This window comes from Trachemys scripta, chromosome 12 (genome assembly GCF_013100865.1).
Source record: "Trachemys scripta elegans isolate TJP31775 chromosome 12, CAS_Tse_1.0, whole genome shotgun sequence".
NCBI classification, from domain to species: domain Eukaryota; kingdom Metazoa; phylum Chordata; order Testudines; family Emydidae; genus Trachemys; species Trachemys scripta.
In genome coordinates, this window is record NC_048309.1 from 23,779,425 (window position 1) to 23,801,835 (window position 22,411).

The following is a 22,411-nucleotide window of genomic DNA, read 5'->3' on the forward strand; positions in this document are numbered from 1 at the left end:
TAAGTTAGGTTTTCTTGTCTGCAGACACCCTCAGTGTGTATGTTCTTCCTCTGTGTTATCTCACAGTAACAAAACTAAGTTTGTGAACCAAGATAACATTAAAAAAGGAGGAATCTGAGGTTTCTATGCTATAAACTGTTCTGGGTGGACAGGGCTTTTGCCTGTAGCCCTACAGGAATAGTTGTTCAGGGATTTGCTCATGCTTAGCAGTTTGTAGGATTGGGGAGCTAATTTTTCAGGTGCTTCCTATAATGTACATGACATCTGACAGAGAATTTGCCAGCTGTCATGAGGATGTATTTTATTTGTTTAGTTATATAGCAACAAAATTATTCTACAGTAAGTATTTTAGTATCAATCAGGCAATAATTTCCTGCCTTTGGGATTGTTCATCAGACACTGGAAGATACTTCTATCTTGTGTTTCATTGGTAGAGGGATTTTCATCACATAATATCTTGTTGCAATGACTTCAGTTTGAACCACATAGAGCTGGAACTCACTGATACTCCAGCTCACATAGGCAAGTTATACTCTGTTACTCCTCAAATGAGAGTGTCAAAGTGAATTCATAAACATCTTCCCCCAAATTCTCCTTTATGTTGATCTATTGTTCTTGTGGAGAGTCACATAAAGCACTAGTAAGTGACTCATACTGGATTCTGAGCTTGTGAGGTGCTGAACACCCTACGGTCCCATTGATTTCTGTGGGAGTTCAGAGCAGTCTGTCTTAGGGGCATGGTGACAAATTGCTATAGCCCATGTTAAGTGTAACAATGACAATCAGAAGTGTGAATTTGCAGAGGGAATATTATTTTTGTTGCTTTTTTCTTGTAATTACAGTGCCCTTAGCAATGCAGTACGTTTTATTTCTACAACCTGCAGGAAAAGGAAAGCCTGTCTAAAATGCGCTTCAAAGACCCTTTTGGTTGATTGCCCTAGTTAGAGATGAGACTTTGCTTGCTACCTCTCCTCCATTCCAGGGCATATTGAATTGTTCATAAAATTGCTGCAAACAGCACCTCTTGAGAGATGGTGTAGTGCCTTGCTCGAGTGCTTCATTAACCATGGTTAGGCTCAGTCTCAAGGGGTGATTAGACAGAGAGGGAACAATATGTTTCATAAGGCATTATTAGCAGAACATCTGAACTTTCGACTCACCTCATACACAGCAATTCATGTACGTGAAGAAGATTCAAGTTCTTTTTTTTTTTTCCCGCTTGGTACAAAACAAAATGTCTGTGGATGCAGCCTTGGACCATTCTAAGTTCACACAAATAACCAGGTCAGCTTCTCCTCCCAGTGGTGGACATGGAATCCACTCAGAGTACTGCAGGCACAGAAAATCCAGGTTAGGCCATCTTCACCCAGTTAGTTCCCACAGCTTGTTCTGAGTGAGCATGGAAAGCTCATCATTGCCTGATGTTAGTATATCAAAGTGTGCTAGGGAACTTCCTGTGTCCAGTAGCAGGGTCCACGTGGCTAGTTAGTGCATGGCGCTCTGGTATGTTGTAGATTTACACCCCTACTTGTTGCTCACTAATTCTCCAGCTAGACAAGCCCGTAGGAAATGCATTTCAGTTGAGATAAACACACAAAAACCTTGTAATGTAGTTGTCTACATCACAGAAACCTCTAGTTTAAGATTTCAGCACATGGTGGTCCAGTGTGGAGGACGTGATTTAAAAGAGAAGTGGGTAAAAATTATTAATAGAACTGCACATTAGTTTTAAGGCTGCCTCTCAAAGAGGGACATCATAATGTTTTCTAATTGGGGCTGATAAAAATGTAGCATTATTTGTAGGCTCCTCAGAGAAGCCAGTTGTGAAATTGGGTTTGTATTAAACCTAATAATGGAAAATTAAGCATAGTATGTGTGTCGGAAATGGCCCGTCATAAAAATAGTCTCCTCTCCATTATCGGAGGTTAATAGGGAATAGGTAAGGAAAGCTGCATTGGGGAAACAAAGCCAACTAGGAAAATTAATAAGCCTTGAAATTCCCTCTGTTCAGAGTTCTCACATTGTAATTAGTAACAGTATTAGAATTATTATACAAATGGCTAGATGTTACTCTTCCTTAAATTCCACATTTATTGATGTTATATGTGTTGGTGGTTTTGCTAAAGCCAAATTCATATTTATTTTTGTGTGTCGCATGCATGTTGCTTTATTGAAGCCTGGATTTTGAAAAATATCTTAACACTTGGTGTAAGAGATGCTGATCACCTGTAACTCCAGTAGATTTCAGAATGAGTGGAAGGTGGTCAACATCTCTGATAATTGGATAAGTTAAAACTCTGTAGTGTTTTCTGCAAGAGGAGGAGTGTTCACCCTCCTGCTATAGCCAAAATTCAGCTTGAGCAGTTATAGTCCATCTCCCTAAAATTACCCTCAAGTTTCAGCTGGATTAGTTTGTTCTCTTTGCGCCTCCTAAAAGGGGCAAAGAGAATAATGCTACTGTAGTAGTGCTGCTGACAAGGAATAGCTTCTAGTTTCTATCCCTTTCCAATAGTGAGCAAGTAATCCCTTTGTATACAATCTCCAATCACTTTGGATCGTTCTGGATAGAAGAAGCTATATATTGGATATGTGAATGTGATGATAGTGGTTGAAAAGGATCCTAAAAGGAGCAGGTAAGAACCCCTTGATAATCCTTCATGTAGGAACGAATGACACGGCTAGGTTCTCGTTAGAGAGAATCAAGGGAGATTATGCCAGGCTGGGGAAGACGCTCAAGGAGATAGAGGCTCAGATTATCTTTAGTGGGATTCTGCCCGTTCCGAGGGAAGGGCAGCAAAGGGCTGATAGGATTGTGAGAATAAATAGTTGGCTAAGGGAGTGGTGCTATAAGGAGGGCTTTGGGATGTATGGCCACTGGGAGGCTTTCGGGGACAGACACCTGTTCTCGCGGGATGGGCTCCACCTGAGTAGGGAAGGAAATAGACTTCTGGGAGGGAGGCTGGCTCATCTTATCAAAAGAGCTTTAAACTAGGAAGTTTGGGGAGAAGGTTGGGAGATGCACAGTTAATCTCCACGCCAGATTCCAGTATGGAAAAGGTGAGTAAAATGAGAGGAGACATAGCCGGGGAGATGAGATTGGACATAGGAAGGACAGGGGGGATGGACGCAAGGAGGCCCGCAACTTATAGTGCTACTAATGGGAGACAGGCTAAACGACATACATTAGGGTGTTTATACACCAATGCCAGAAGCCTAGGTAATAAAATGGAGGAATTGGAGCTCTTGGTCCAAGAGCTGAAACCAGATATCGTAGGAATAACAGAAACGTGGTGGAATGGCAGTCACGACTGGAACGCAGGTATGGAGGGGTATGCGCTGTTTAGGAAAGACCGGAATAAAGGTAAAGGTGGGGGGGTGGCATTGTATGTCAATAGTGAAATAAGCTGTAAAGAAATAATAGTTGATGGGCTAGGTAACACAGAGTCCGTCTGGGCAATACTCACACTGGGTAATAGGACTACTAGAGCCTCTCCGGGGATAGTGCTTGGAGTGTGCTATAGACCGCCGGGATCGACCCAGGATATGGATAAGGAACTATTTAATGTGTTTAGAGAAGTAATTACTAATAGAAACTGTGTAATTATGGGGGACTTTAACTTCCCTGATATAGATTGGGGCACAAACGCTAGTAGTAATAATAGGGCTCAGATGTTCCTAGATGTGCTTGCTGATCAATTCCTTCATCAAGTGGTAGCTGAACCGACGAGGGGGGAGGCCATTTTAGATTTGATTCTGGTAAGTAGTGAGGACCTCGTTGAGGAAGTGGTAGTGGGGGACAATTTGGGCTCCAGTGATCATGAACTAATTCGGTTTAAAATACATGGGAGGAGTAACAGAATTAAGTCAAAGACTAGGGTTTATAATTTTAAAAAGGCCAATTTTAACAAATTAAGGGGACTGGTAAGGGAAGTGGATTGGGCAAACGTATTAATGGATCTAAAGGCAGAAGAAGCCTGGGATTACTTCAAGTTAAAGATGCATGAGCTGTCGGAGGCCTGCATTCCAAAAAAGGGAAAAAGATTACAAAGCAGGAGATTTAGACCGAGCTGGATGAGCGACCGACTCAAAGGGGCGATTAGGAAGAAACAGAAAGCGTACAAAGAGTGGAAGAGGGGAGGGATTAGTAAAGAAACTTACCTTAGCGAAGTCAGAGAATGTAGAGATAGAGTGAGAAAGGCCAAAGGCCGTGTAGAGTTGGACCTAGCGAGGGGAATTAAAAGCAATAGTAAGAGGTTCTACAGCCACATAAATAGGAAGAAAGCAAAGAAAGAAGAAGTGGGACCGCTGAAGACTATTGCCGGAGAGGAGATTAAAGACAATCTAGGCATGGCGCAATATCTCAATGAATATTTTGCATCGGTGTTTAATGAGGCCAATGAAGGTATTAGGGATGCTAGCATCACTACAGAGGGGCATTCAGGATGGGGGATTACCGTATCCGAGGTAGAAACAAAACTTGAATGCCTTAATGGGGCTAAGTCGGGAGGACCGGACGATTTTCATCCGAGAATATTGAAGGAATTGGCGCGGGAAATAGCAGGCCCGTTAGCGATAATATTTAATGTATCTGTAAACTCGGGGGTGGTCCCGTTAGACTGGAGAATAGCTAATGTGGTTCCTATTTTCAAGAAAGGGAAAAAAAGTGATCCGGGTAACTACAGGCCTGTTAGTTTAACATCTGTAGTGTGCAAGGTGTTAGAGAAAATTCTAAAAGAGAAACTAGTTGAGGACCTGGAGGTTAGTGGCAATTGCGATAAATTACAACATGGTTTTACGAAGGGCAGATCGTGCCAAACGAATCTGATCTCCTTCTTTGAGAAAGTAACGGATTTATTAGATAAGGGAAATGCGGTGGACCTAATATACCTGGATTTCAGTAAAGCGTTTGATACTGTACCCCATGAGGAATTATTGGTTAAACTGAAAAACATGGGGATCGATATGAAGATCCAGAGGTGGATAAGGAATTGGTTAATGGGGAGAATGCAGCGGGTCGTACTAAAGGGTGAACTGTCGGGTTGGAGGGAGGTTACTAGTGGAGTGCCTCAAGGTTCGGTTTTGGGACCCATTTTATTTAATTTATTTATAACTGACCTCGGGACCGATTGCAGGAGTGGGCTGATAAAGTTTGCGGATGATACGAAGGTGGGAGGTGTTGTAAATTCGGAGGAGGATAGGGATATCCTGCAGGGAGACTTGAATGAGCTTGTGAATTGGAGTATCAGGAATAGGATGAAATTTAATAGTAAAAAGTGTAAGGTGATGCATTTGGGGATGACTAATAAAAATTTTAGTTACAAGATGGGGACGCATTGGTTAGAAGTAACGGAAGAGGAGAAGGACCTAGGGGTCCTGGTAGACCGCAGGATGACTATGAGTCGACAATGCGACGTGGCGGTGAAAAAAGCCAATGCTGTCTTGGGATGCATTAGGCGAGGTATATCTAGTAGGGATAAGGAGGTCCTGCTTCCGTTGTACAAGGCGCTGGTGAGACCTCATTTGGAGTACTGTGTGCAGTTCTGGTCTCCCATGTTTAAAAAAGATGAACTTAAACTGGAACGGGTGCAGAGAAGGGCCACTAGGATGATCAGAGGAATGGAAAACCTGTCGTATGAAAAGAGACTAGAGGAGCTTGGGTTGTTTAGTCTGACAAAGCGAAGGCTGAGGGGGGATATGATTGCTATCTTTAACTATATTAGAGGGATTAATACGAGGGAGGGAGAAGAATTATTCCAGCTTAGTACTAATGTGGATACGAGAACGAATGGATATAAACTGGCCGTGGGGAGGTTCAGGCTTGAAATTAGACGCAGGTTTCTGACCGTCAGAGGGGTGAAATATTGGAACGGCCTTCCGAGGGAAACGGTGGGGGCGACGGACCTGTCTGGTTTTAAGATTAAGTTAGATAAATTTATGGAGGGAATGGTTTAATGGTAAAACATAGTAGTCAAGGAAAACCAAGAAATGGTAGGTAAATTGTATAATGGCCGACAGGGGTCAGGCTGGAGACTCTTGCCTATATGCTCGGGGTCTTACTGATCGCCATATTTGGGGTCGGGAAGGAATTTTCCTCCAGGGCAGATTGGCTGAGCCTCTGGAGGTTTTTCGCCTTCCTCCGCAGCATGGGGCAGGGATCTCTAGCAGGAGGGTTTCTGCCAATTGAAGTCACCTAAAACAGGATTGGGGACTTCAACAGCAGAGTCCAGGGAAGGGGTAGGGACGGTTTTATGGCCTGCAGCATGCAGGGGGTCAGACCAGATGATCATAATGGTCCCTTCTGACCTTAAAGTCTATGAGTCTATGAGTCTATGAGTGGTTAGAACGATTAGTAACTAATGCAAATGACTAAGAGCCCTAGGAGATCCCTAACGAAGTGCCAAGACAAAGACTCACTTGATCAAATGCTTGAATTAAGTTGGCTCATTTGGAAAGAAACAAGAACTAGCAACTAGATGTTGCATCTAAACAGAGCTTCTGTAGTTAAATAGAAGAATCCTGGTTGGTGATCATGTGGTGCTAGGAGTGCTTTCTGTTCTATTGTCTATTAGGAGTATTGTGCCATACAGTTAGGGTTCTGCCTGAATATATGAAGCTACAGTCTTCATTCACCTATGTGGGGTCCCATGTGGAGCGGATAAAGCACACGACCAATGTGGTTGCAAGCTGAATCGAATCCTGTTTATTACAAGCTTTCTTTTATAGTTTTTCTTAACATTACATAACACAATTAGGCTATAATCACACATCTACGGATTGGACAAGAAGGAGAATCATGTGTTTATCACATGTATAGCCCCACACCGATTGGTTCAACCGTTCCTTACATAAGGCCATGATTTATTACCTTGTTTACCTGATCTTATATAATCCCTAGACCACCAGGGGGCCTTACATAAGGCCATGATTTATTACCTTGNCATGGAACTTTCCATTAGGTTGGCGTAAGGATGATACATTCCCACACACCTAGTGCTGGAGATGTTTTCTAAATCCATTTCTTTTGAAAAGGTACATTTTTTCTGATAAATTTACATTTCTGAAATATAAGTGCAAGTTAGCCATATTTCTGTGCAATGTTGTTGTTCTTTCAGATGACATTACATTTCTTAAACTGAAATATATATGTTAGGCCTAAACTTTACTTCAAAGGTGACTAACAATTTTGGGTTTCCAAATTTCTGGGTGCCCAATTTGAGATGCTGAGCACTTACTCCTGAAAATCAGTTCTATCCATGGTTGAGCACCCAAAAATCACTGGTCACTTGTGCAGGGCAGTCATGCTTTGTGAACAGAAGTATATCATTCCAGTGGAGTTGCCATGCAGATTTCATGATTGTAACATGCATTATTTCTTGAGATATGCCATCTACTTCTGTCACTGTTGTGGCTGTTTGGCTATCCACACCTGTTCCTGTCTACTTCTCATTGCCTCACTGACTGATTACACTACAAATATTTGAGCGTGCCTTAGTCTTTCTGGATGGTTTGGGCATGTGTGGTTTTGCACTTGCTTCTCCTCTTTATTTTGCACTGCACTGACCTATGGGGTTGGGGGTGGGGGCAAACAGCACAGGAATGAGACCAGAAATAATGGATAGGTAAAGGCTTGTTTTGTCTCCCTGTCTTTAAAACAGAGAGCAGCCACGGGGAAATGACCCAGCCAACTCTGACCATCCAGACCCATCCGTACAGGAGCTGTGAGCCAGTGGAAATGTCCTACCCCAGGGGGCAGTTCCAACCAGCCATCCGAGTGGCCGACTTGCTACAGCACATCACCCAGATGAAACGAGGACAAGGCTATGGATTTAAAGAGGAGTATGAGGTGAGAGGAACATTTGTTCACATAAGTAAATAGATAAGTGGCAGCAACTCTCAAGTCAGGATGGAGGCTCAGGAGTAGAGAATGATCGTTTTAAGAGGCTTTTTTATTAATTGAATGAACTGTAATCATGTCCCCCTTTTTGTGTTTCTGTGGCTAGGATTATAACCATATTCCTTTACCTTCTGTAGTGGCTCCAAGCCCACTTCTCCTGTAGTGACAGTGATTATTGGGGGCTATCTGTTTCATAGGTCCATGTAACAGGATTATAGCATTGTAAGAGGAGATGGAGAACATTTACAAGACCATTGGATCCCTTCCTTTGCGAGTGTGGATTATAATTTAGAGTCCAAGGCTACCCTTTCCCCAGAAGAACGGGTATAGCAGAGATTGAACAGGTGAAACAGTGAAAGAATCAGAGCTCCCTTCTCCCGTTATCATTGGTGTAGTATAACTAAAGTAATGCAAGCCAAGTCTGGATAAGCAAGCAAGCTTTTTCTTTTGATTCCTACTCCGTTGCAGTCCCAAATGCTTTGTAGCAATTGATCAAATTAAAGCATAAATTCACGAGCTGCATGTGGAACAGTAAACTCAAAGCAAGAGATACCCTTAAAGAATTATTGGCTTTTCCATTGTGCTAGAACCTCTGGCTCAGAAGTGAGAGATAAGAAGCTAGTTATTAAAAAGAGGGCACAAAAACCAACAGGGTGGTGAGAATTAGAGAACATCAGAGAAAAAGATGATAGAAAGAAAGATAACAAGAGACCAAGGAGGATATGAAAGAGAACTATGCAGCACCTGTATGGAGAGGGGTAGGAATGAGGAAGAGAAGGAACCAGCACAATCAGTCAATGAAATTCAGCTCTGGCAAGCTGTAATGGTAATGAGTGAAATAAGCTTTGTGGGGTGGCCATAAGGTGATAGGTTGCAGCTTCTTTAAAATGATTCATAAATAACAGCAGCTGTGAGAAATGTGCAACTTAATGAAAGCAGTTTATTTTTAAATACTGTGAGTAAGAGAGCATTGGGCATAGCACTTGTGCTGGCTTATATTATTATAAAAAGAGTATGGGAATTACCTTTCTGGGGCAAGCCGAATAGCTCTGTTTTGATCAGACGACATTATAGACTCATAAGGGTGAATGTTTCTAGTTACTATCGGATGGCAGAGAGCAGATAGGGCCCAATAACTAGCATCTCCACTATCCTGCATGCTAGGTTGACAATTAATTGATGGGCTTTGCGTAATATTGAAACAATGGGGTCTATTCTCTTATAGGTCCAAAGGGGATTTACCCAAGTTAACCCTTGCCCCCATGAACAGTAATCAACTTTGCACATCACTCTCCTGCAGATGCTCCAAAGATTTAGGTCTTGATGCTAAAAGAGAAAATAAACAGTTTCTAGAGTGCACGTGGCTCTTGGCACCGGCCTTGGTAATTCTCAAAATAACCCATTAGCACAGGGATCGGCAACCTTTAGCACACTGGCCGGTTTGTTTACCTGCTGCATCCACAGGTTCGGCCGATCGCAGCTCCCACTGGCCACAGTTCACCGCTTCAGGCCAATGGGGGCTGCCTGAAACAGCACGGACCGAGGGATGTACTGGCCGCCACCTCCAGCCGCCCCCATTGGCCTGGAGTGGTGAACTGAGGCTAGTGGAAGCTGCAATCGGCCAAACCTGCGGATGTGGCCGGTCAACAAACCGGCCCGGCCCGCCAGGGTGCTTACCCTGGTGTGAGCCATATGCTAAAGATTGCTGATCCCTGCATTAGCATAAAAAACATCAATGCAACTCCAGCTCCACGAGATAGGCCTCTCTCCAGAAAGTGCTAGCCATGTATATATAATGATAACAATATACCGTAGATTTACATAACCCATTTCACTCCAAGAGATACCACTAGATATTCTGCAGGTTCACAAATCACATGCATAATCCTGCCCTTTATTAAAGGGGCACAACTGTTTTGAAGTCATCTAGATTTCTTTGATCGGTTAGAGAGAAGAATCTGGCTTTCCGTACACAGTATGTAGGGAATGCTTCACCCACTGCCAAAATGCAGCCACAATCACCACCAACAACACTACAAAGTTAGGGAGGGTGACCATATCCTGTTGAAACTACTAAGGGTAATTTCAAATTGACAGACTATATTGTCCCAAATTGGAATTTGGCTGAACAGAAGGCTAACAACTTTATTTTGCAAAAAGCACTCCAAGATCTTTAATCACAAATGGGCTAGACCTCTGTTTTATTTCTATTGTGGTTTTTATACATTATATAGTTTAGTACCTATGTCACCTACAAATACATTTGTCCTTTAAAGAGCTGATTTTCTACCTTACTTTGCCAGCAGGTCTCATAAATTACAATCTATTTAGTGATGTGATATCAAATAATTTTACTCTTATGAAACATCTATTTGAGCCAGGATCATCCCTCATCCATGGCAGTCTCTTATCTCTGCAAATTTTCTCCCTGTGCTACTGCTGGGAAATTGAATCACAGATTTATTTTAAAAGTACCTCTCTCCCCCATAAGTTTTAATAATGGCAAAGTTTTAAGCCAAGTGCGCATGCTAAAACGTACATGCCTGTTAGGTGTGCAGAACTCTGCATTGGTGTGTACAAAGCAGGATCTGTGTGTGCATTTTGTGTTGTGTGAGCACTCGGTTTACACTTTGAATGCAGGGATTTGTCAGCAAACAAGGAACAGGTGCATTTTTTTGCGCATCTGATATACCTATGGTTCAGTGTTTGACCTGGCCCTTCACAAGTGCTGTTATTATTTAATAAATTTATATATATATAAGAATAAAATGTGACACTAACAACAGGGATTGATAACATTGGTCAGAATGAGGCATAATGTGGGGATGGCTTGTTTAAATGTCACTCATTCAACCTTCTGTACACTTTAGTTCTGACTTGCAGCACCTCTGATCCTAGTCTAAGCTTCCTATGAGCAAAGACTGCCAGTGTGGAAGGTGAGGAAGACGGATGCCCAAATTCATTTTTATTTGTGGTTGAGGACAGCATTGATACAGCTCCCCAGAAGTGAATAGCTTACTGCATACCCATGCTGCACTACTGGGGTATTTTATTTATTTAGGATTTTGTGGCTGGTACCTAAGGCATTTCAGGATGGACTTCTCAGTGCCTATTATGGAGTGTGAAGTCTGGCTTTTATCCCATTCATAAAATCATAGAAGATTAGGGTTGGAAGAGACCTTAGGAGGTCATCTAGTCCAAACCCCTGTTCAAAGCAGGACCAACCCCAACTAAATCATCCCAGCCAGGGCTTTGTCAAGCCAGGCCTTAAAAACCTCTAAGGATGGAGATTTCACTACCTCCCTAAGTAACCCATTCCAGTGCTTCACCACTCTCCTAGTGAAAGAGTTTTTCCTAATATCCAACCTAGATTTCCCCCCACTGCAACTTGAGATCATTGCTCCTTGTTCTGTTATCTGCCACCACTGAGAACAGCTTATCTCCATCCTCTTGTGAACCCTCCCCCCTTCAGGTGAATGAAGACTGCTATTAAATCCCCCCTCATTCTTCTCTTGTGCAGCCTAAATAAGCCCAGTTTCCTCAGCCTCTCCTGATAAGTCATGTGCCCCAGCCCCCTAAACATTTTCATTGCCCTCTGCTGGACTCTCTTCAATTTGTTCACAGTCTTTCTGTAGTGGGGACCCAAAACTGGACGCAGTACTCCAGATGTGGCCTCACCTGTGCCCCAGGACCGACCCCTGGGCACTCCGCTTGATACTGGCTGCCAACTAGACATCAAGCCATTGATCACTACTTGTTGAGCCTGATGATCTAGCCAGCTTTCTATACACCTTATAGTCCATTCATCCAATCCACACTACTTTAACTTGCTGGCAAGAATACTGTGGGAGACCTTATCAAAAGCTCTGCTAAAGTCAAGGTATATCGCGTCTACCACTTTCCCCATATCCACAGAACCAGTTATTTCATCATAGAAGGCAATCAGGTGAATCTATGACTGTTTCTGATCACCTTCCTCTCCTCCAAGTGCTTCAAAATGGATTCCTTGAGGACCTGCTCCATTATTTTTCCAGGGACTGAGGTGAGGCTGACTGGTCTGTAGTTCCCCAGATTCTTCCCTTTTTAAAAGATGGGCACTATATTTGCCTTTTTCCAATCGTCTGAGACTTCCCCCTATCTCCACGAGTTTTCAAAGATAATGGCTCTGCAATCACATTATCCAACTCCCTCAGCACCCTTGGATGCATTGCATCCAGTCCCATGGACTTGTGTATGTCCAACTTTTCTAAATAGTCCTGAACCTGTTCTTCCACTACTGAGGGCTGCTCATCTCCTCCCCATAGTGTGTTGCCCAGTGCAGCAGTCTGGGAGCTGACCTTGTCTGTGAAGACCGAGGGAAAAAAAGCATTGAGTACTTCAGCTTTTTCCACATCATCTGTCATTAGGTTGCCTCCCCTATTCAGTAAGGGTCCCACACTTTCCCTGACCTTCTTTTTCTTGCTAACATATCTGTAGAAACCCTTTTTGTTACCCTTCACGTGCCTTGCTAGCCACAGCTCCAGTTGTGCTTTGGCCTTCCTGGTTACACCCCTGCATGCTCTAGAAATATTTTTATACTCCTCCCTACTCATCTGTCCAGGTTTCCACTTCTTGTAAGCTTCCTTTTTGTGTTTAAGCTCACTGAAAATTTCTCTGTTAAGCAAAACTGGTCGCCTGCCATATTTGCTATTTTTTTTGCACATCAGGATGGTTTGTTCCTGCTCCCTCGATAAGGCTTCTTTAAAATACAGCCAGCTCTCTTGGACTCCTTTCCCCCTCATATTAGCCTCCCAGTTCCCTGGGGGAGTCTGCCCATCAGTTCCCTGAGGGAGTCAAAGTCTGCTTTTCTGAAGTCCAGGGTCCGTATTCTGCTGCTCTCCTTTCTTCCTTGTGTCAGGATCCTGAACTCGACCATTTCATGGTCACTGCTGCCCAGGTTGCCATCTCCTACCAATTCTTCCCTGTTTGTGAGCAGCAGGTTAAAAGGAGCACAGCCCCTAGTTGGTTCCTCCAGCACTTGCACCAGAAAGTTATCCCCGACACTCTCCAAAAACTTCCTGGATTGTCTGTGCATTGTTGTATTGCTGTCTCAGCACATGTCAGGGTGATTGAAGTCCCCCATGAGAACCAGGGCCTGTGATATGGAAACTTCTCTTAGTTGTCCAAAGAAAGCCTCCTCTACCTCACCCTCCTGGTCTGGTGGTCTATAGCAGATGCCCACCATGACATCACCCTTGTTGCTCTCACCTCTAAACTTAATCCAAAGACACTCAACAGGCTTTTCTCCAGTTTCATACTGGAGCTCTGAGCAATCATACTGCTCTCTTACATACAGTGCAACTCCTCCACCTTTTCTCCCCTGTCTGTCCTTCCTGAACAGTTTATACCCACTCATGACAGTGCTCCAGTCATGTGAGTTACCCCCACCAAGTCTCTGTTATTCCAATCAAATCATAGTTCCTTGACTGTGCCAGGACTTCCAATTCTTCCTGCTTGTTTTCCAGGCTTCTTGCATTCGTGTACAGGCACCTAAGATAACTAGCCAATTGCCCTACTTTCTCAGTATGAATAAGGAGGCATCCCCTGTTGCACCCTTCTCCTTGTGTTTCCTTCCGGTATCCCACTTCCCTCCGGGCTTAGGTCTCCATCCCCCGGTGAACCTAGTTTAAAGCCCTCCTCACTAGGTTAGCAAGCCTGCCTGCAAAGATGCTCTTCTCTCTCTTCGTTAGGTTGATCCCATCTTTTCCTAGAAATCCTTCTTCCTGGAACAGCATCCCATGGTTGAAGAATCCAAAGCCCTCTTTCCGACACCACCTGCGCAACCCTGCATTTATCTCCACAATTTGATGGTCCCTACCTGAGCCTTTTCCTTCAACAGGGAGGATGGACGAGAACGTGACTTGCGCCTCAAACTCCTTTATCCTTCTTTCCAGAGCTACGTAGCCTGCAGTGACCCGCTCAAGGTCATTCTTGGTGCCCACATGGAGTATCATTGGTACCCACATGGAGAAGTAAGAAGGGGTAGCGGTCTGAGGGCTTGATCAGTCTCGGCAGACACTCTGTCACATCCTGAATTCTAGCTCCAGGCAAGCAGCACGTTTCACGAGTTTCCAGGTCTGGACGGCAGATGGATGACACTGTCCCCATTATGAGGGAGTCCCCGACCACCATCACCTGTCTCGTTCTCTTGGGAGTGGTGGTCGTGGAACCCCCATCCCTAGGACAATGCATCCCATGCTTTCTGGTCAATAGGGTCTCCTTCTTATCCCTTCCCTCAGTTGACTCTTCCAAACCATTCTCCACTGTAATACTTGTGCAGAGGGCCTGAAAATGGTTTCTTACCTCTATCCGCATTGGGGGTACATGGGTTATCCTCTTTCTTCTTCTGGAGGTCACATGCTGCCAATTTTCTTCCCCGTTCTGCATTGCCCTCTCTGATTCTTTAGCATGTGCTGTGCCTGCAGAACCAAACGCTGACTTCTATCCAGAAAATCTTCATTTTCTCTGATGCAGCACAGGGTTGATACTTGGGTCTCTAGTCTTTAACCTTCTCTTCCAATATGGAGACCAGCTTGCATTTCATACAGACAAAGTCACTTCTATAATCTGGGAGAAAGACAAACATGGCACATCCTGTGCAGGTCACAACAGCTGATCACTCACTATCCATATTGTCTTCGTTCTAAGAGCCTCTTCAGATGTTGTATTTACTGCTCACAGATGCCTGAAAGGCAAAAACTCTTTGGGAACTCCCCCCCGCAGGCAAACTATCTCTGATGGCTTCTCCTCTGTTCACCGCTCACTCGGTTCACAGTCCTTACTTCCAGCTACAAATTCCATGTACATCTGAGGGAATAGAATCCTTTTGTTATCTATAAATTATATAATACATTATAAATACTGTTTGTCTCCTAACTGGTAGGGATCTTATTTACATTTTACAAAAATTTCTGTAGGAAAAGAGCATTGAAAATTAAGACCCAGATCTTGTGAACACCGAAATTCTACAAACAACCAGAAAGCGCTTAACTAAATAAACAAGTGCAGAATAGTCACTCTTGAGCATAAATGAGAAAAAAATAAAGAGCTAGCAACACATAAATAAAACATCTGATTTAAATTTGGACAATTGTTTTGATTTTTTTTTAATCATGACTTTTATCTATCCTGCTTTAAATAATAAAATTATTTTGATTTTTAAATTAGCAGAATGAAAACTAGTTACAAGTTTTTTATATTGCACAGGTAACAGAAATCCTGTCTCATCTCAGTGGTGCAGAAATGCTTGTTATATAAAGAAAACTTCTAGTGTAGAATTTCAGATGTGGTCTCCCTTTTGTGGATGCAGTTTAATTTGTGCCTGTTATTTTTGCACTTCCATTTCAGCTGTAGATGCAAATATTAACAGCCACACCTCTATCTACCTCATTGCCGATCACAGATCTGGAGGTTAGTGGTGCAGTTTCTCCAATTTGTTCATCTTGCTAATGGAAAAGCATCTGCACAAATGGTACCGTCAAACAGGGAATATGTGCCTTCCATTCAAACAGAGATTGATATCTTAGTATAGTGTAAAATAACTCAGTATTCAGTGAGAAGAACAATCATCAGCTTCCTCTTGAATCTTCTGAGGTCATATCAGGCCAGTGGTTTCTTTCAGCAGAAATCCTCATCAATTTAAATGGGAAGTTTCATGCTCAAATCAATGGCAGGATAGGGTTATTTGAACATAAGAACAGCCATGCTGGGTCAGACCAATGGACCATCTAACCCTGTATCCTGTCTTCCGACAGTGGCCACTGGCAGTGCTTCAGAGAGAATGAACAGAACAGGCAATCATCAAGTGATCCATCCCCTGTCACCCATTCCCACATTCTGGCAAACAGAGGCTAGGGACACTTCAGAGCATGGTTTTGCATCCTTGCCCATCTTGGCCATTGATGGACCTATCCTCCATGAACTTATCCAGTTCTTTTTTGAACCCTATTATAGTCTTGGCCTTCACAACATCCTCTGGCAAAGAGTTCCACAAGTTGACTATGTGTTGTATGAAGAAATACTTCCTTTTGTTTGTTTTAAACCAGCTGCCTATTAATTTCATTTGGTGACCTCTAGTTCGTGTGTTATGAGAAGTAGTAAACAAAACTTCCTTAACTACTTTCTCTACATCAGTCATGATTTTATAGATCTCAATCATATCTCCCCTTAGCCGCCTCTTTTCCAAGCTGAAAAGTATCAGTCGTATTAATCTTTCCTCATTCCACACCCCTAATCATTTTTGTTGCCCTTTTCTGAACCTTTTCCAATTCCAATATATCTTTTTTGAGATGGGGCGACCAGAACTGCACGCAGTAGTCAAGATGTGGGCGTACCATGGATTTATATAAAGGCAATATGATATTTTCTTTCTTATTATCAATCACTTTCCTAATGATCTGGGTTTTATTGGATCTGACTGCATCCCCTTTGGTTGGACAAGACAGCATCACCCTGGTATAAATATGATGAGGTGGGATTTTTTTTTCTTCTCAAAAGTTTATGATTAGATTGCTAATGACTATTGCCATGCTCTGGTCAATGTACTGTAACTAGATCCTAATGTAAAAATAAGGCACCTTTTTTCCTTTCTCTTTGAAGATGAAAATGAGCCTCCCACACCCACTTTGTTATACTTATTTTTTTTGCCCAGGAGATTAGCTGCTATTATGTAGTAGCTCCCTGTAAAAGGAAATAGAAGTGTGATCAAAGCCTTCACCAATTACTGTTATCACCTCTTGCTCCTGGGCTTTTGAATTGGGTCTTGCCTTCCCTGTTGTCAACAGCACTCATAGATGTGCCTGACATTATCTGTCCTGGAACTCTATGAGAGGAAATTCAAGATCTGCCAAGAAGTCACTCGGATCACGTTTTATTGCAGTGTCAGGTTTGTAGATCCTGGTTATTATGTCTCTCTTCCATCCCCAATCAGACACAATAATAGACCTGGATGGCTTGGGAAGATGCATGTGAGTTTATTTTCAAATTTGGGCTATTGCAAACCACTCGCTTCTAGTGAAGGCAAAATAAAGTCTCCAAGGGTTAAATTAAAAAAAACATTATTTCCTAAGAATCCTAAATAATACAGTTTGTAACACTGCTATTATTCTCTTGGAACACTGCATTTGCTTACAAGTCATGCTTGGGACTGGCAAAGTGACAGAAAATCTCAGGGGAAGGTAAGTAGGCGCGGCCGTTTACGTTCCCAACACTGAGCAAAGCCAGAATGGGACTACAGCTGAGAATTCACGTTTGTGGTTTTCTGTCTCAGCTGTGAGAAGCTTTGCAAGTGGCACTAAGAGAAGGTCAGTGCCATCTGTGTCCCAAAAGAACGCTGCTCCTGCTTCTCTGAACTGCCCATGCTGAAGTTTCCCTGGCTATGTCTTGAGTGATCATCCCAATTTACAGACACTTCAAGCCATGTTGCAAAGAGGGGAAAGTCTGCCTCCCTGGCCATGTCCCAGGAGATGTGCCTTTTTCCTGGCTATTTCCATAAGAACCTTCATTTTGGAAAATGGTCCATATGATCATATCCAAAGGGACTCATGTGACCAAGTCAGAGGGTGGTTTAAATGCGAGCAGTGGGATGTGGGACCTCCCCCTCGAAGAAACAAATCCCAGGTTTATAACTGTGGCCCTGTCCTTTAGCTGTGTGTCTGGGTGTACATTTTATGCAGCATTTGATGCTCAATCCCTGTGTAGTACAAAGACAATAGCTATAATATCCTTCTGTGTGGGCGAGGTGGGAAAGCCTTGTAGGAATTCCTTTAAAAAAACTAGCAGAAGGTTTGTATGGTGTAGTTACTGAAGACTGGTATCCCACTGTTATTAATCCAGAAATAGGAGAAACCACCCTATATACTTTCCATTTAAATATCCTACAAGACTGAGTTCTGCATTTCAGCCATCTGGTCTTTCTCAGGAGCATCTGTGTGTGAAACCCTCACGGACCCTGCACTGTAGGGGGAACGTCGCTCACTCTGTAAATATGCCGCCAGAAGCAAATGCACTTCCCCATTCCTTTTAGGTCCATACTTGCACGAGGAAAATGATTCTTAGCCAGCATAAGCCAAAGGGTGCTAATGGTCTCTGCAGAGCTGTGCCTTTTGCATAATCCGATGTGCCTTCTCTTCCTTGAGAACAGCTGTTTGGTTGGTTGAGTACTGAATTATACATCGCCTTTATTTTTGCCGAGCTTTGTCATGTTAAACCACCTGAAGGCATTGGCCACTCTTTTTATAAACACTCTTCCACTGTTTATTTTTCAGGCTCTACCCGAGGGGCAGACGGCATCTTGGGATACGGCCAAGGAAGATGAAAACCGCAATAAGAATAGATATGGGAACATCATCTCCTGTAGGTGCAAATTCAAATTAAACGGAGCTTACTGTATGTGTTTGTCAGCATCTGGACAGATGTTCGAGAGCCTGAATAAAGAAAAATGGCTCAAAATGCCCAGCCTTTGAACAGTTCAATTAGTTAGTTGCAGGCTAAGCTTCTTGTTATGATTTCTCTCCCCTCCCCCTTCACTCCCCACTGTGTGTTTCAGATTTTGTACTTAAGGGCAAAATCCTGCTGTCAGATTTTCACAGTGGACTGTGATGCCAAGAGTCTGTTCTATCTCTACATACACAGAGCTTTCAATACCACAAATGGGAGTTCAAGGGGCAACTAGGAATATCAGAGCTGAGATGTGGATCAGAGAACAGATTTTTTACCTTAGAATAGAAGTTGATAGACTCTAGTCTGTAGAGCACTCACTGGTGGTCTCCAGAGAGCTGGTTGCTTATATGGAGTAAGCTCTGTTCCTTGTTCCTCCTAAATCACATTGACAGCTAAAATAACATTAAACACTTCCCAATCTTACCTGCTCAAGTGAGCAATCGGTGTAGTTGCTACAGGGATGTTATGGGATTGTAAATGAGATGGGAGGTGTGTGAGACCCTCTCTCTCTATTGAGATACATTCAGCAGCATGGAAGCTATTTTAGAACCCCTGTATTAGATCATTGATATAAGAAATTGACCCAGGAACACAAATGGACACTTTTTGAGAGTTCCATTGAAGCCAGGTGAGTCATGCTAGTGTAAATGAGAGGAAAATTAGGCCCCATGCATTTATACATTTTATGTTGGCCAGGGGGGAAAATATCTTTCTTGCAAACATAAAGAATAGTCTTATGGTTAAGCCACTCGACTGTGACTCATCAGATTTAGAATTTGTTCTTGGATCTGGCTCAGATTTCTGGGTGACCTGGGAGACGTCACTGTCTGTCTGTCTGCCTTAGATCCCCATTCATAAAATGGGGTTAATAATACTGCTTATTTCACATCTTTTCTCTGTTTTGACAGTTTAGATTGAGTTCCTACTCTGGAGAATTTACAGTGTTTTACTATGTGTTTATAGGCTGCCTAGCGCAATGTGATGTATACAATAATAATAACAATTAGTCAGAATGGGCAAACTGTGCTGGATAAAATAAGCTCTTCCTCTGCCCAGACACTTGGTCAATACCCAAACCAAATCTTTTCTTTTTTTTTTTTAGTTTCAAAAAAAGTTTGACACATTTTGGTTGGTTGGTTGGTTGGGATTTTTTCGCTTTTGTTTTTTTGTTTGGTTTGTCTGTGTTCCAGCTGGATGTGGTTTAACCTGCACAATCTGATGCAGCAACAGAATTAAACAATGGATCTGAGCCAAAACCCTGGATCTAGATAGTTTCCATCTGCCTGCAGGGAAGATCTAGATTTGGATCCTAAGTTTATGGCTCAGGCTCATATCTAAACAGAATGAAATCACTATAACAAATGGAAAACATGAAAAAAGAAACTGAACTAATACTGTAGCATTAGGAGCCTACCTAATCATGAACTGAGATCCACTAATACCTTTCGAATATAATTTATTTTCCAGCTTCTGTATCTGTGGCACCAATGATATAAAAACAACAACTCAAGCAACAGGCTGTTGGGCATGGTGTAGAATGGTTTAGAAACCTTTTGATCTAGAGGAATAATGATGAGATTGAAAGTAAATCAGGAATTCCTTAATTTTAATCCCAATTTTGCAACTGATTTACTCTATGGCATTGGGCAGGTCACTTAACCTCCTTGCTTCTGTTTCTCCATCTGTAAAATGGAGATGGTAGTACTCGAGTGAAAACTTGTCCAGTGTTTTTGAAGAAGAAAGTGCCCTGTATTTATGAGTGGTGTATGTAATGAGGAAAATATGTGAGGCGATTTTTTCAGGTAGTTTTGAGTAAGCAGAGGACATGACTGAAGATGGAGGACAGAAGCAACTAAACTATAGTTTCTGTCCAATTTAGGACTTGAGAGATCACCAAGTGCAGCACATGGCAAAAATACACATAGTGAAATCAGACAAGGTGAATGTGAAATGACACAGTGGGGAAATGTCCATAATGTTGCGTGCTTGAAGTTAATTACTTGAGATTGTTAAATAGACTCAAATGGAATTATTTAATCAAAGATTAACTATCTGAGATTAGTAGAGCACTATACAGAATACAGAAATAATAGATGCATTCTGACCCTTGATATCAGGTAAAAACCTGGCCTCTGTGTCTCTGTCTTCTGTAAATGATGAGATTTGAGCAGTTAGCACTTGCCGATCTGACTTTCAAATCCCTTGTGTTTTATAGAGTATGAGACAGAGGATCTCCTTTTTGTAAGGGAAAATTGCTTTCCCGCGATTAATTTCACTGTGTCTTGTTTTGAGATTTTTGTTTTACCTAATTACTTATGGAATTTCTTTTATGGAATTTTTAGGTTATATGATCAATAAACTAAAGGGAATTCTAATCTGATCATTATTACTGACAGCTGTTACAACCAGCAGTTTTACTGAGTTAAAAACATCTTTCAATGGGTCATTGTTTCATCCATTACAGAACCCATCTGTAGTAACAATGATTCCTTATCAATCACACAGTCCATTACAGAGAACATCTGCCATAACATGAATCCCTTGTCAGTCACACCGTTCTGTTTATAACTTACTTCTACAGACACTTTTTTATCAGTTTGATGGGTCTTTTCCCTGACATGTATAATCCCACAGATTTGGAGGCACCAACCATAATGAAGTAAAGCCCAATACTTGGTCACATAAAGTTCCTGAATCCAGGTCACTTACAGGTCAAGAACCAACACTCTGGCCTTAGAATTCAAACACACTCCTTTCTAATATCATAAAGAGTCTGGCAGAATAGTTAATATGTGAAGGAGTTTAATCTACAATAAAAAGAGGATTTAAGGGGTTAATAATTATTAACAGGTACTAACAACTAGGATGAATTATTGTCTGACAAAGTGTTGTGCTGTCTTTTGGCTATAAATATAAATACAGTAGGAATCAAGAGGGAGGAGGTGATGTTCTTGAATATGGAAATGCAAAATGTAATCAAAGCTAAGGAAGAGGTGTTTGCAAGGTCTAAAACATCATAATATAAGTTCAGGTCCAGAGGCAGAGAGGGTGAAAAGGCATAAATAAGAAAAGTGGAGGTAGAGAAGGAGAGAAAGGATGTACACGAGTTTAAGATAAATAACAAGATTGAGTTTTTTCCCCTCAAATACATATTGAATCAAGAGTGCAGAGGAGGAGACAATAGACCTTCTAGGAGACAGGAAGGAGAGTTTAGTAACAGAAGAGATAGGAACAGATAAATGGAATGAAATTCTTTGCCTCACAATTTCCGAGGTGTCTCAGGATGGATGCCATTAAAGGGAAAGAAGGTGTCCAGGGAAGAAAGGAGATATCTGAAGAGCCTATGGGCCTGTTCCAACATCCACTGAAATCAATGGAAGTCTTTGCAGGGTTGTGAATTCAGTCCTTGAGGGGGCCATTTAGGGATCTGGGACAAAAATCTGTCTAGGGATTGGTCCTGCTTTGAGCAGGGGGCTGGACTAGATGACCTCCTGAGGTCCCTTCCAACCCTGATATTCTATGATTCTATGAAAAAAAAATCAAAATTTTGACTCCAGTAGAGTCTACATAATTTCCCTGCTGGGACATGGGACCAGGAGAGTATGCACTAGCCGCCAGGCCAGGCCAGGCCAGAAATCAAGCAGAATTCAGGTATCAAAAGGAATCTTTTCTCCCAGACTCGGGGTCCTGGGCAGCAGTGTAGCATCCCCTTCCTTACTCTTCTTGAGCCCACACCAGGAGGCATGGTGTTATTAGCTGGACTCTGTGATCCCTCTGAGTGTGACTCTCAAAGCACATAGCAGGAGTTAATGATGCTTACAACAGTTCATAGAATCACAGAATATCAGGATTAGAAGGGACCTCAGGAGGTCATCTAGTCCAACCCCCTGCTCAAAGCTGGACCAATCCCCAACTAAATCATCCAAGCCAGGGCTTTGTCAAGCCTGACCTTAAAAACCTCTAAGGAAGGAGATTCCACCACCTCCCTAGGTAACCCATTCCAGTGCTTCACCACCTCCTAGTGAAAAAGTTTTTCCT

General features: G+C 42.5%; 1 protein-coding gene across 5 annotated transcripts in view; it reads left to right on the forward strand.

Annotated features, from left to right (window-relative positions):
* Nucleotides 1-22,411, forward strand: part of PTPRT (protein tyrosine phosphatase receptor type T) — a 707,111-nt gene that overhangs the window by 650,610 nt on the left and 34,090 nt on the right. For all 5 annotated transcript variants that reach the window (XM_034787359.1, XM_034787363.1, XM_034787360.1 and 2 more), the window contains 2 exons: nucleotides 7,656-7,843; nucleotides 18,199-18,286. In XM_034787359.1, the coding sequence (XP_034643250.1) occupies nucleotides 7,656-7,843; nucleotides 18,199-18,286 (276 nt within the window). The remainder of the gene's footprint in view (nucleotides 1-7,655; nucleotides 7,844-18,198; nucleotides 18,287-22,411) is intronic.